This window comes from Suncus etruscus, chromosome 5, assembly GCF_024139225.1.
Source record: "Suncus etruscus isolate mSunEtr1 chromosome 5, mSunEtr1.pri.cur, whole genome shotgun sequence".
Taxonomy (NCBI): Eukaryota; Metazoa; Chordata; class Mammalia; order Eulipotyphla; family Soricidae; genus Suncus; species Suncus etruscus.
The window spans coordinates 129,258,472-129,271,178 of NC_064852.1; the positions used below are offsets into that span (position 1 = coordinate 129,258,472).

Sequence of the window (12,707 nt, forward strand, 5' to 3'; positions counted from 1 at the left end):
GGTTAGCCCCTTTTTTTAAGGGAGCCTTTGTAGTAAGATCTTCAGTTCCTCGCTAGCAACCCACGCCAGCACCATGCTGGCCCCAACCGGCTCCTTCAACACAACTCCCGCCCACAGCCCGCCCATCCCCGTCCAATCCCGCCCTAGCCTGTCCCTGGGCCACTTCCCGTTCTAATCCTCTCCCTCCTCCTTCCATTTTCTTGTATTTATGCTAACCACGCCCCCTAGCGTCGGACTACAGTTAGCGTAGCGGAAGAGAAACAACATCCCCCCCCCCCCGCCATGGGGCCACTCTGGCCCTTTGGAGGACTTGTCATCTATGACCTGTGGCGTAAAGCGGCGGTGGGCGGCTCTGACGTCAGACGTCAAGGAGCCAATGGGATTCGCCGTCCGGGCGCCGTCGCCTCCAGAGTGTTTTTGGCCATGGGGTTGCAGGAGGTGTGCAGGTTCGGGTCGAGGTGAGTGAGTGAGCACTTAGCGGAGGGTCTGTTCCTTCAGCTTAGTTGAGCGAGCTGGCAAAAGGCCGGGGTACCCTGGACTCCCGCCCCTGGCCCTTCCCGGTGCCTCTTCTGCATTTCTTGCTACTCAGCCTCTCACTCTGCAACAATCTTTTCTTTCCAGTTCTTTTTCTCTTTTTGCTTTTTTTTGGGCCACACCCGGCAGTTGCCAGGGGTTACTCCTGGCTCTGTGCTCAGAAATCGCCCCTAGCATGCTCAGGGGACCCTATGGGATGCCGGGAATCGAACCCGTGTCTGTCCTGGGTCAGCTGTTTGCAAGGCAAACGCCCTACCGCTGTGCTGTCTCTCGGGCCCCTTTTCTTTCCATTTCTGTCTCCCTTTACTTTTCTTTAGAGTCGCACTTGTTTTGGGAAATAATTCTGGCTTTAAGTTTAGGGGAATCCTGTGGCATCTTCTGTGCAGCTAGCTCCCACTTTTTCAGTGTTTGTTTGTTTGTTTTGAAGGACTCCAGCTTCAAGTCTGGCGGACACCTTGCAGGGTGGAAAAGTGTGTGTTGCGTTTTTGGAAGTGCCACTCGTTGCATTTTAAGTTTAAGGACGTTTGTTAGCCCTCACCCCACCTCAACCCACACCACCCCTCAAAGTTACCTAGAAGTAGAGTACTAGGAAGCTAGTGGGGTCATTTGAAGAGAGGAGTCCTCCACCTTACTCAACCCCCAAAGTTAAAATTGCTGTCTCATTTTTTATTTTACGTCTTTGAATTTGCTGTGGAGCAAAAGGATGGACGTGCTGCTTTGATTTCACATTCTTACTGCTTCAGGGGAAAGTGCCACTTATTTTTAAAAGTGTCTCTCAGTTCTCAGCGAATAGTGGATGGACATTGAAGAGCAATTTTCCTTCTTTGTGGTGTTTTGTCGTCCTTTTTTTTTTTTTCAATCTAGAAATTTGTTGTCTTGGAGAGGCAGGAGAAGAAGAAAATAAGGGCTTTGATGACAGCACCCCAGAGGTGCTCAGGGATGCTCTAGTTTCTGTGTTTGGGGGACTCCAGTGCTGTGCCAGATCTCAGACCCGGTGTTGCCTGGATTCCCAGTGGTCTTTGCCACTGCTGTTTTTAAGTTGTGAATAAATAATCAAGCTGTATGAGAAACACATTGGGTTGACATTTTGGGAAAGGCTCTCATTCTCAGAATCCAGGTGGGCTTTATTTAGTCTCACCCACTTTTAGGTCACAGGCTAACTAGGGGAGCCCAGAATGTGTTTGAACATTTGGGCCAGAGATGCGTCTTCCAGGGTCAGCCCCAAAGAGGATATTGCTTTAACACAGCAGAATTGGGGCCAAGATTTTTCAGTGTGTAAAGTAGAAATGAAGTAGGAATAGGAAGGGGTTGTTGCTCAGAATGATTCTGAGGAGAAATCAGGGCTCTGGAGCTGCGGTGCCATTGGGAAATCCTTGAACTCTGGCCTGCCTTGGGTTACTGGCTTTGTGGCATCGTTTTGAATTCCTGCAGCCTCTTCTGGTTACTCCGTACCTTTTGCTAATGCCACTTTAGTGTTTGTGTGTCTGATCGGCACCTTTTTCTGGCACATGTGTATTATTATTATTACTATTATTACTATTATTATTATTATTATTTTTTTTTTTTTGGTTTTTGGTTTTTGGGCCACACCCGGCGGTGCTCAGGGATTACTCCTGGCTGTCTGCTCAGAAATAGCTCCTGGCAGGCACGGGGGACCATATGGGACACTGGGATTCGAACCAACCACCTTAGGTCCTGGATCGGCTGCTTGCAAGGCTAACACCGCTGTGCTATCTCTCTGGGCCCACATGTGTATTCTTGACCTTGATTTATGTTGAGCATCATTTCTAGTCACAACCACTTTGATGTCTCATTTGCATTCCACTTAAATACTTAATGTGAGTGCTGCATCTGGTGGACCTCAAGGTCCCCTATGGCAGCCTTTTCAGGAGAGGTACTTGGTACTCTGTGGCCAGGGGCATATGAGTGATGATGAGAGTTGTGGGGCTTGACCTTGCCAAAGATTACACTCAGTGCATCACACACACACAGCCCGCGGGCCAGTTGTGGCCCTCCGTACAACATTTTGTGGCCCGCGACTTGCCTTCAAATATTGCAGTATGCGCGATTATTCGCTTACCGAATAATCGCAATAAAAATCACATTAGTAAGAAAAAAATCGCATACCCCGAGCAGTTCCGTTCGGGGTATGCAAATGTTTAATGCGATTTTTTGCGATATTTTTCTTACTAATGCGATTTTTTATTGCGAATATTCGGTAAGCGAAATCCCTTCCAGGGGTCCTCAAACTTTTTAAACAGGGGGCCAGTTCACTGTCCTTCAGACTGTTGGAGGGCCAGATTATAGTAAAAACAAAAATTATGAACAAATTTCTATGCACACTGCATATATCTTATTTAGAAGTGAAGAAACAAAATGGGAATAAATACAATATGTGGCCCGAGGGCCGTAGTTTAAAGACCCCTGCTTATGCGGCCCTGCCTCACCCCGACTTTACCTCCTGCGGCCCCCAGGTAAATTGAGTTTGAGACCCCTGTTCTACCACGTGTGCCACACAACCTTGGGCCTACATTACAGGAATATGAATTATATGAATATAAGCTGTCTTCTACATGGATTATATGAATAAAAACTGTCTTTCACAGCTTAAATCTAGAAAGTTAATCTTGTGCTAAGCCCATGTGTTTTAGTGTATACTTTATCAAATCTGAGTGATAGGGCTGTCATCCTTCCAAGTTGATTTTATGAACACATAACATCTCTCTTTAGAAAAAATTAAAGAAAAATGTGACTACAGTATCTAGCTAGGAATTTGGCTGTCTGTTGGTGGATTGGTTTTCTGATACCAGTTTTGTAGTAGTTTGTTTTTTTTTCTTCTTCCTTTTCTTCATTGTGGTTGTAATGATGAGTGGGGGGCCCACACATGCCTGGTGGCTGTGCTCTGGGGGCACACACCAGGTTGCGGTGCCCACATACATGCTCGCTGGGGTCAGGCATTTTCATACATGTTGTATGTATGTATTCTCTGGGTTCCCTGGGGAGCTCACATAGGTGCACTAGGTCTCACGTGTCTTTGTAACTGCAGTTTTCAGCTGTGGTCAGAGCTCTTCAATTGGGCTACTTAGACACACCTGGCTACTTGTGGCCAGAAATGTCCTGCAGATTGCAGACAATGAGACCAGCAGGATAATGCTAAGTGCGTGTGCTAGGACCAGAGAGCAAAATCACACTCTTGGCACCACCAAAGCTCTCCCCTGGGCCCAGAAATCTCCAATCCAGCAATGCCTTTCTTAGTTCTTCTCTCTGGTAGGTTAATGTTAAGTGGGATAAAGCAACCCTATGAATATGCTGAGATTTGAAGCTATGTCTGTGTTCCTTTATGTTCATGCTTTATGCCATAGCCAGCCATTTCCTTGGACGACTTGCCAGTCTGGCTCCATTGCTTTTAACCTTGAACTGTATTTGGGCACTTGCCTCACTAAGAATTTGTAGCTATTCTGGGAAAGAAAGTAATGGGTTTTTGTTGTTTTTCTTTATTGGGACTGAAAGTGATGCTCCCAAGTGGAGCTCAGGAGCCTTTGGGCCCTTCCTGGGGAATTTTGGCAGTTAAATGTTAGGGCCTGAGGATGCATTTTTGCTATGGACTTGGGATATTAGGGCCTACCCAGCCACCTTTCATCCCAGAGCACCTCCAGGAATGTACTCTCCAAAGCTCAGGGAACCATGTGGTTCTGGGGATCTAATTAGGTTGGCCTTAATCAAACATGCCCTTAACCTCTGTCGTATGTATCTGGTCCCATCTTCTTTTTTTAATACTGAAATATGATTTCTATTGCATCTTGACCTTTTGGATAAGATTAAGTGTAGTGTCTATTCTTATCAGTTTAATATCTTATAATCTGTCATCTATTCCATGACAGTATATTAAATGAAATCTTGGTATTAGGAACTGGAATAGGAGTTTGCTCCATCCATTCTGCCTGGTACTGTAGTACTTCTAGGAGCAGTGTACTACACCTCTCCCACTATATTTATATAGAGGGGGACAAAAACAAAACAAAAAAATATTTCTAAAGAGATAAATTCAGTTGGAAATTAATTTTAGAAGTAATGCCTTTAAACACCTTTTACACATATTCTAAGTCATAGTGAAAATCAAGTGTCTGCATTTTGGGTCTTGGGGGAATTTAAGATGACACTCACGACATGTTTCACCTTCGTGCTTGAGCTGTTCTTGGCTTCATCCTGGTCTTTGGGATGTTTCCAAGAGTTCACGGGTGATCTAATTAGCAGACAAGTTGTGGAACTACTGGACTAGAGCAAGAACATTTTGAAAACCACTGGATATGGCCCAAATTCTCCACCCCTGGAGCCACTGAGATTATTCACTGAGATTTATTTCCATAGTTTTTTTTTTTTTTTTTTTTTGGTTTTTGGGCCACACCCGTTTGACACTCAGGGGTTACTCCTGGCTATGCGCTCAGAAATCGCCCCTGGCTTGGGAGGACCATATGGGACGCCGGGGGATCGAACCGCGGTCCGTTCCTTGGTAGCGCTTACAAGGCAGACACCTTATCTCCAGCGCCACCTTTTATCCTTTTTATTTTTTTTTTTCAGAAGTCTTATTAGAGTTCACCTCATACAATCCTTGCCTTTTCCATGCTGACCCTTTTTAGGTAGGGCTTTTTTTGCTTATCAATATGCATTTAAGGTTCTCCTATATCTTCTTATGGAATGATAGTTCATTTCTTCCCATTTTGGATATGTACTCCATCACACGAATGTGTTGACATTTGCTTATTCACCTAATGAAGGACATTTTGATTCCATGTTTTGACTAGTGAGTAAAGCTACAGTAAATGTTCATATACTAATTCTTGTGTGTATGGATATAAATTCTCAGGTCATTTGGAGTACAGTTGCATAATCAACAGTAAAAATAAATGTTTAATTTGATGAGAAAGTGCCATACTGACTTTTTAAGAATAGCTGTGTCATTTTTTGTTTGTATATGCCAGCAATGAGAGTTAAACCCTATTTTGGAGGTGGGAGAGACATATAGCAGATCAGGAAGGTACTTACCTTACATGCAGCTGACCTGAATTCAATGCCAGGCACCATGTATGAAGTCCCCTGAGCATTTCTAGGACTGATCTCTAAGCACAGAGCTGGGAATGTGCCCTAAGCACAGCCAGGTATGGCTACCAAGCCTCCAAAGTCAAAGAAAAACAACACAATAGGTTGTTGATAGGAACTTTTTTTCATGCTGTTTCTTTTGGGCTATATCTGGCGGTGCTCAGGGACCAACTCCAGTTGGGTGCTCCATGGTCACTTCTGGTGGTGTTTGAGGGACCTCTGAGTGCCAGGGAGCAGACCAGAGCTTCCGCATGTAGAGCATGCCCTCCAGTTCTCTGAGCCAGCTCCTAGCTCTGATGTTAAAATTTCTGGTCTATTATCTTTGAGAAGAGGCTAAAGTAAAAGGGAATATAGTGTTTCCACAGTGAGGCATGGCTAGCATTACTTTATTCATGGCATTCTTATTTGTTTCAGGTTTAATTCTGTCAGGAGGACCAATATCATTCTGCAACATTTGGTAAGTTTGACTTTGCTATCATTAGGTGATGAACTATACATTAATGTGACATTTTTAGGGAAATAGAGAAATACTGGAATATTTTGTGTACTTTGGTACACTATGGTTCCCAGTTTTATAATTCTAAGACTTGACCTATTACTTTAAAGATTTCATATAGTTATGTATATGAGTATGGGGCCTTTTAGTTCATAGCTGGCTTATGTAATGGACCTAATATGTGATTACTCTCTCTTAATTTTCTTTTAGACATATAAAATGGGGGTAATAGTATATACCTTTAAGTGCTTATGAAAATAAGATAATTTATTTAACAAATCTTTATGATACTTAGCATGCATTAATCTTATTTATGTCAACTTCTAGCATGCCCTTCTGAAGCTTGGATGGTTTTCCTTTAACAAGCTGCAAGAAATGAATCACTCTATGCGCTTTTCTCTCTCCCTCACGCTCTCTCTTTCTCTCTCTGTCTCTCTCTCTCTTTCTCTCTTTCTCTCTCTTTCCTCTCACACACACACATCATCATCATCATCATCATCATCACTTCACAGGTTGAAACCTGATCTTGACTGTAAGGTCTTTGAGGAACGGGGTGATTCGATGAGGAGGGAGGAAATCTCAAGACCAGGATCAGCTTCTTCTGAAAGGGATTTGGGAATGCTCCCTTTCCCCTTCTGAGGGAGGACATAAGAGAAGGCAGCCGTCTGTGAAGCAGGTGATGGGATATCACCAGGGACCATATCTGTTTGCAACCAGATCTCAAATTTTAGAATTCAGGGCCGGAGAGATAGCATGGAGGTAAGGCGTTTGCCTTTCATGCAGGAGGTCATCGGTTCGAATCCCGGCGCCCCATATGGTCCCCTGTGCCTGCCAGGAGCAATTTCTGAGCCTGGAGCCAGGAATAACCCCTGAGCACTGCCAGGTGTGACCCAAAAACCAAAAAAAAAAAAAAAAAAAAAAAAAAAAAAAAAAAAAAAAAATTTTAGAATTCAGAGAAATAAATGCTTGTGTATGAACTAGTGATTTTCAGCCATCCCCAATTGATACCCAATTGATAGGGAGGATGAAGAATGCTGCCTTAAGTTACTCAGTCTTTGGTACTTTCGTCACAGCTGCTTGAATTTTTTTGTTTTTTTTTTTGTGGTTTTTTTTTTTTTTTTTTTGGTTTTTGGGCCACACCCGGCAGTGCTCAGGGGTTACTCCTGGCTGTCTGCTCAGAAATAGCTCCTGGCAGGCACGGGGGACCATATAGGACACCAGGATTCGAACCAACCACCTTTGGTCCTGGATTGGCTGCTTGCAAGGCAAACGCCGCTGTGCTATCTCTCCGGGCCCACAGCTGCCTGAATTTACTAAGTCATCCTGATAGTGCCCAGACAAATGCCTTGCACGTAAAAATAAGTCGCTGTAATAGAGAACTTACCATGAGCCAGGCACTCACCTCTGTATAGGATTTATATTTGCATTCACATTATTGTTCTATGGAGAAAATTTTGTAACTCTCCTATCTGCAGTTCTGAAACACTTGAAAAGAAAGTTTTTGGTATATCTGATAGTTGCATTTTTGGATAAAACCTGGTCAGAACTTACAGGAAGGTGTCAATCTCTTGGGCTAACGAGCATAGGTTCTCACAGGTGGACAGGATTGTGAATCAGCTCCACCTGAGACATTTTATCTGCTGTATGTACTGTATCTGTTGTATGTATTGTATTACCTTTCTGAAATCTAGGAGATATTCAGACTTCTAAAACAATCTGGGCCCAAGAGTTTTGGTTAAGTGATTACAACTAGATCCCTATTGAGTGGATCAGAAATTAAGGAACCGAGTCTCCCAAACAAGCCCCATTTTCACCAAGCTGGTAAATCCAAGGTCATCTGCCACCAGGGACTGGACCCCCATGTTCTGGCCATGTAGGTGAGCTCTGAGTGACAAGGTCAAAGTCTTTTGTAATCCTCAGCAGAGATGGGCACCTGAAGACTGTATGTCCTTCCCAGCCCTTATTCAATGGGGGCCAAGAAGTTTCCTGGAAGACTAACCTGGAACAATCTCAGTGATTAGTATGTAGGTGACATCTACATGCAGCTGACCTGAATTCATGCTAGAGGAACACAGAGTCCAGATCAGTTGAGGTATCAGGGTTCCTGAGCACACGACACCCCAAGTGGAGGAAGAAACAGGAGTAATTTCTGAGTGCAAATTCAGTAGTAAATCTTGAGTGCTACTGAGTGTTACCCCAAAACAAACAAATAAAAATATCCAGAATAAAATAAGGACTTAAGAGATAATATAGTAGGTAGGGTGCTTGCCTTGCATGCAGCCAATCAGTGTTTAATCTCTGATAGCCCATAGTGTCCACTGAGACGGCCAGGAGTGATCCCTGAGCACAGAGCAGGACTAGCCCTGAGCACTGCTGGTTGTGGCCTAACTGCCCCTCCCCCAGTTTAGAATAAAATAAAACTAAAATAAAAATTCATAAAATAAAAGAACAGCAACAAAATTTGTTTGGGGTTCTCACCCTCAACTTGAACAGAACCTCCCCCTTACCCCCTTTTGTGTGGAGCACTCCCAAAGGAAGGTCTGGCAGAGTCACATATCCTGGAGCAGTGTATCTCAGAGAAATGAGAGGAAAGGGTAGTTCCAGAAGAAGGACCAGCAGAAGGAAGTGGATATCTCATCTATGGTCCTCGAGCCCTGAGCCTTCACTCACGTTTTCCCTCCATTTATCCTGAAACAGGGAGATAAGCTCCACTGGCAAAGTCCTGGCCTGTCTTGTAGGAGACCCCACTTTTGTATCCTGGAATTGCATCCTCAGACCTGCACACTAGGTCAACTTTCTCCAGCCTGGGGTACATGATCCTTAAGTGAATCACTTGATGTGCCCCTATTAAAAAAAAAAATCATGCCTTTAGTGTAAAATAAAAATACAAATAAAGTCCACTGAGTTGGGTGAGACCACCCCAGGTACTTTGTTTCTAACCCCTTAGGCCAATGGGTCTGATGAAGCAGGGTAGTGGTGGAGAAATACTACACCAAGCAGTCAGAAAATATATTCCTTGGAGTCAGCTTGCTTTATTTTTTCATGGCCTTTCTCTGCCATGTGTAGCCTCTGTCATATGCTGCCTACCTTCCATGTGCTTTCTCTCCCTCACCCAAAGCCAGCACTTTTTCTTTATTATCCAGAATCCTACTCACTAGGGTTGGGGAAGGCCCTATAATCAAGGTGGGCTTTTACATACCAAAAGAAGAGGTTAGGGAAACAGGAAGTTGGGGGAAGGGTTATATTTAGGGTTTGCTAAGGAGACAGGGATCCCATGTCCACTGTAACCGAGCACTCATATGCCTGTATCTTGCCACACATACTGATATAGGTATCATTCTTTCCCTACCATTGCCCCTCTAAAAGCTATACTTGTTCAGAGAGTCAGCAAAAACTCACCCCATGCAATCTTCCTTGTGCTGTAGCAGAAACTGCAACAAATGTAGCTGGTGTGTGCCCTTGGCTTCTGTCAATCTGATTTCCTCTGAGAGCCAAAGATCCTTGGTTTTTGGGCCAAACCTGGCAGCGCACAGGGGTTACTCCTGACTGAGCTCAGAAATCACTTCTAGTGGGCTTAGGGGAACCATATGGGATTCCAGGGATCGAACCTGGATCATCTACATGCAAGGCAAATGCCCCACTTATTGTGCTATTTCTCTGGCCCCAGAACCCTGAGACCTTTAACTGATGGGATTATGCTACTTCTTCCTCCTTCAGTGATCAGGGCTTACTTCCTTGGTGGAATTTGAGGGACCATATATAGTACCGGGATGGAATGAGTTCATGGCAAGCACCCTACCATTGCACTATGGCCATGGCTGCCTTTTTTTTTTTTTATGGAATTCTATTTTAAATTCTAATAACACTTTAATTTGTTAAAAATAATTTCTGATCTTGCTCTTTAATCCTGTCTTCTCACTTGCTTATCTTTGTTTCTTTGCTTGCTTGGATTTATCATTCTGGAGAAGGCCCATGATAACTCTTGAACACATATTTCCTTTCTCTCCTCTTGCGTCTTTCTAAGTAAATTTTATTCAATAAAAGCGATCTTCACACACAAAGTGATCTTACTTCACACACACATATCATAACTGTGATTATGCTCTTATACAGGATGGATGTGTAGAATCAGTATCAACCAATTTATGCCCTTTCATCAGACATTATGCACATGAAATGTGCATGAAAAGAAATAATAAGCACTTGAGCAGTAGTATGAGGCTGGGGAGGAAATTCAAATATCTGGAGCTCATTTTTTTTCATTGCCCGATCCCTGGGTTGGATCCTGGGCAACACATGATTTTCTGAGCTTTGCTGGGATTTGCCCCAGAGCTTTCCCAGGTGCTTGTTCTCTGCCTTACCTCCCATCAGTACTAAGAAAAAAAGATGATTCCTTTCTCATAAGAAATGTAGCCAGGGCAAACAGCTATAGGGATTTGGTATTAGCCTTGCCTTGCATGCAGAGGCCCCTGGTTTAATTTCCACAACCTCCGGGAATGACCCCTTAGTATAGAACCAAGAATAGTCCCTGAGCAAGTTTGTTGTTATCCTGATATTATTTCATGGATACTCGGCGAAGACACAGAAACAAGAATGTTGAAAAAGAAATAATGGATTTTGTTATTAGTGGCACAATGAGTTGCATTGCAATTCATGTATATATTAATTCCTTCTGCTCTTCCAGTCCCATGCATATGAATCAGAGGTCCCAGACTTAGGCCTGCATGTTTAGGGAGTTGCCTGTCAGGAGACCCTCTGGTTTGTAGCATATAATAAGTGTGCCTGCTTACAATCCTACTGTATTCACAGCAGATGCAACCTTGGGAAATGACCTGCTTGAAGAATAAGGAGTCTTTGGGTGTTCATTATACCCTGTAGTAAAGTCCAGAGAACCCCCAGAATCACAGCAAATGACTTCTCCTAACATCCAAGTTGGAAGATGTAATTGGTCGGATGAAGGGGTGGGAGAAATAGAGCAGGCATTAAGGTCCTTGCCTTGCATGCAGCTGACCTCAGTTCAATTCCCAGCACCACATATGCTGGCATCCCTAATTACAGAACTAGGAGTGATCCCTTGAGCACAGAGCCACTTCCTGCCCACAACTGGTTGTGACCCCCTAACAAAAGATGATGGCATACTGGAATAGGGTTCATGCACCCTTGTTCCAATATGACAATTTTACCTATTAAAAGGGAACATTTGGAGGCCTATAAAGAGAGGGATTAGGTTGCCACTATGCTAACCAAAGCTAAGGCTCTCGCCTGGAAAGAATCCTGTGAGAAAGTCTCCTCTCTTCTCTTTGGTGGGAGAGATTTCTAGAGTGCAGAAGATCCCTGCAGGATCATACATTGGTGTTGTATAAGCTATTGACTTCCAACCACTGTTCTGGGAACCCCCAAGAAATGCTCCCACCTGTCACATGTTTCCATTTTGTCTTGGGGATTATCTATGGGTTCTGACATGGAGATATGAGAATGTGGGGCATCTAATGGTGCATCTCTGAGTTAGGTGGTACTTGCAAGGCTTTTCCTCTTGGTTCTGTGCTCAGATAATAGTCTTGGCAGGGTTTGGGAGATAGAATCTGGGTTAGCATGTGTAAGTAAGCACTCTATGCCCTGTAATATCTCTCTATTCCCTAATTTTTTTTAAACCTAGTCTCTGACATTAGAAGGTGTGCTCTGATTTCCGCTGTTTTCTTATTCCAGCTCTGAAAGCTGGACTTCCTTGGTAGTCTCACTTCTTTTTACCTTTCTTGGGAAATTACATTTCAAAATGAAAAATTGGGTTCTGGGAATTCTCTTTGCTACAGGAGTGTCAGGTTTTCCTCTTGTGGGTAGAACTCTCAGTCAATGTTTGTCTGGAGAGGAGATACCTCCCACCACATTTCAACTGGATACAAACATTGGTCATTTTTCCCCTTCTGTATTTACCTTCAGTCTATACATATAAGCATCTGGCTTTAATTCAGTCCCGCAGGCAAGATAAGTTTTTATGTTTTGTTTTGTTTTGTTTTTGGGTCACACCTGGCAGTGCTCAGGGGTTAGTCCTGGCTCTACGTTCAGAAATTGCTCCTGGCAGGCTCAGGGGACCATACAGGATGCTGGGATTCAAACCACCATCCTTCTGCATGAAAGGCAAACACCTTGCCTCTATGCTATCTCTCTGTCCCCTAAAGTTTTGTGGGGTTTTTTTGTTTGTTTTGTTTGTTTGTTTTGGTGCAAGTTAAGTTCTTGCTTTTGCTTTTTGTTTATTGGTTCTGCTCTGTGTCACAGGGAGAGCTATTCCATAACCAATTTGCATACAGTTGCTATGCAAGAGAAACACATCACCTTGAGCACAGGGTTGTGGCTGGGTTCACCTTGTTCCTACCCTTGCAATTTCTGATCAAACCACTGATTATCCTTAGGTCCACTACCATGGCACAGCTGCCATCACAAGGTCACTTCCATGAGATAGGACATGTGTTGGAATATTCTGATATTCTGGCTGACTTTTAAAAATATACATTTGTAGGGTTTCACGGGTGTTAATGGTGTATGCTTTGCAAGCATAGGACCCAGTTTTATCTTTGGCACAGCA

The 12,707-nt window shown here is 43.7% G+C and overlaps 1 protein-coding gene and 1 non-coding gene across 2 annotated transcripts in view; both read left to right on the top strand.

Annotated features, from left to right (window-relative positions):
• The first annotated feature begins 398 nt into the window (after nt 1–398).
• HIBCH (3-hydroxyisobutyryl-CoA hydrolase) overlaps nt 399–12,707 on the top strand; it is a 73,319-nt gene continuing 61,010 nt past the window's right edge. Inside the window, exons 1-2 of the mRNA XM_049773342.1 lie at nt 399–458; nt 6,046–6,088. Coding sequence (XP_049629299.1) covers nt 424–458; nt 6,046–6,088 — 78 coding nt within the window. The 5' untranslated portion in view covers nt 399–423. The remainder of the gene's footprint in view (nt 459–6,045; nt 6,089–12,707) is intronic.
• LOC126010347 (U2 spliceosomal RNA) lies at nt 4,327–4,512 on the top strand. Its single transcript, XR_007496414.1, has one exon. It is a non-coding gene; the product is annotated as a U2 spliceosomal RNA (small nuclear RNA).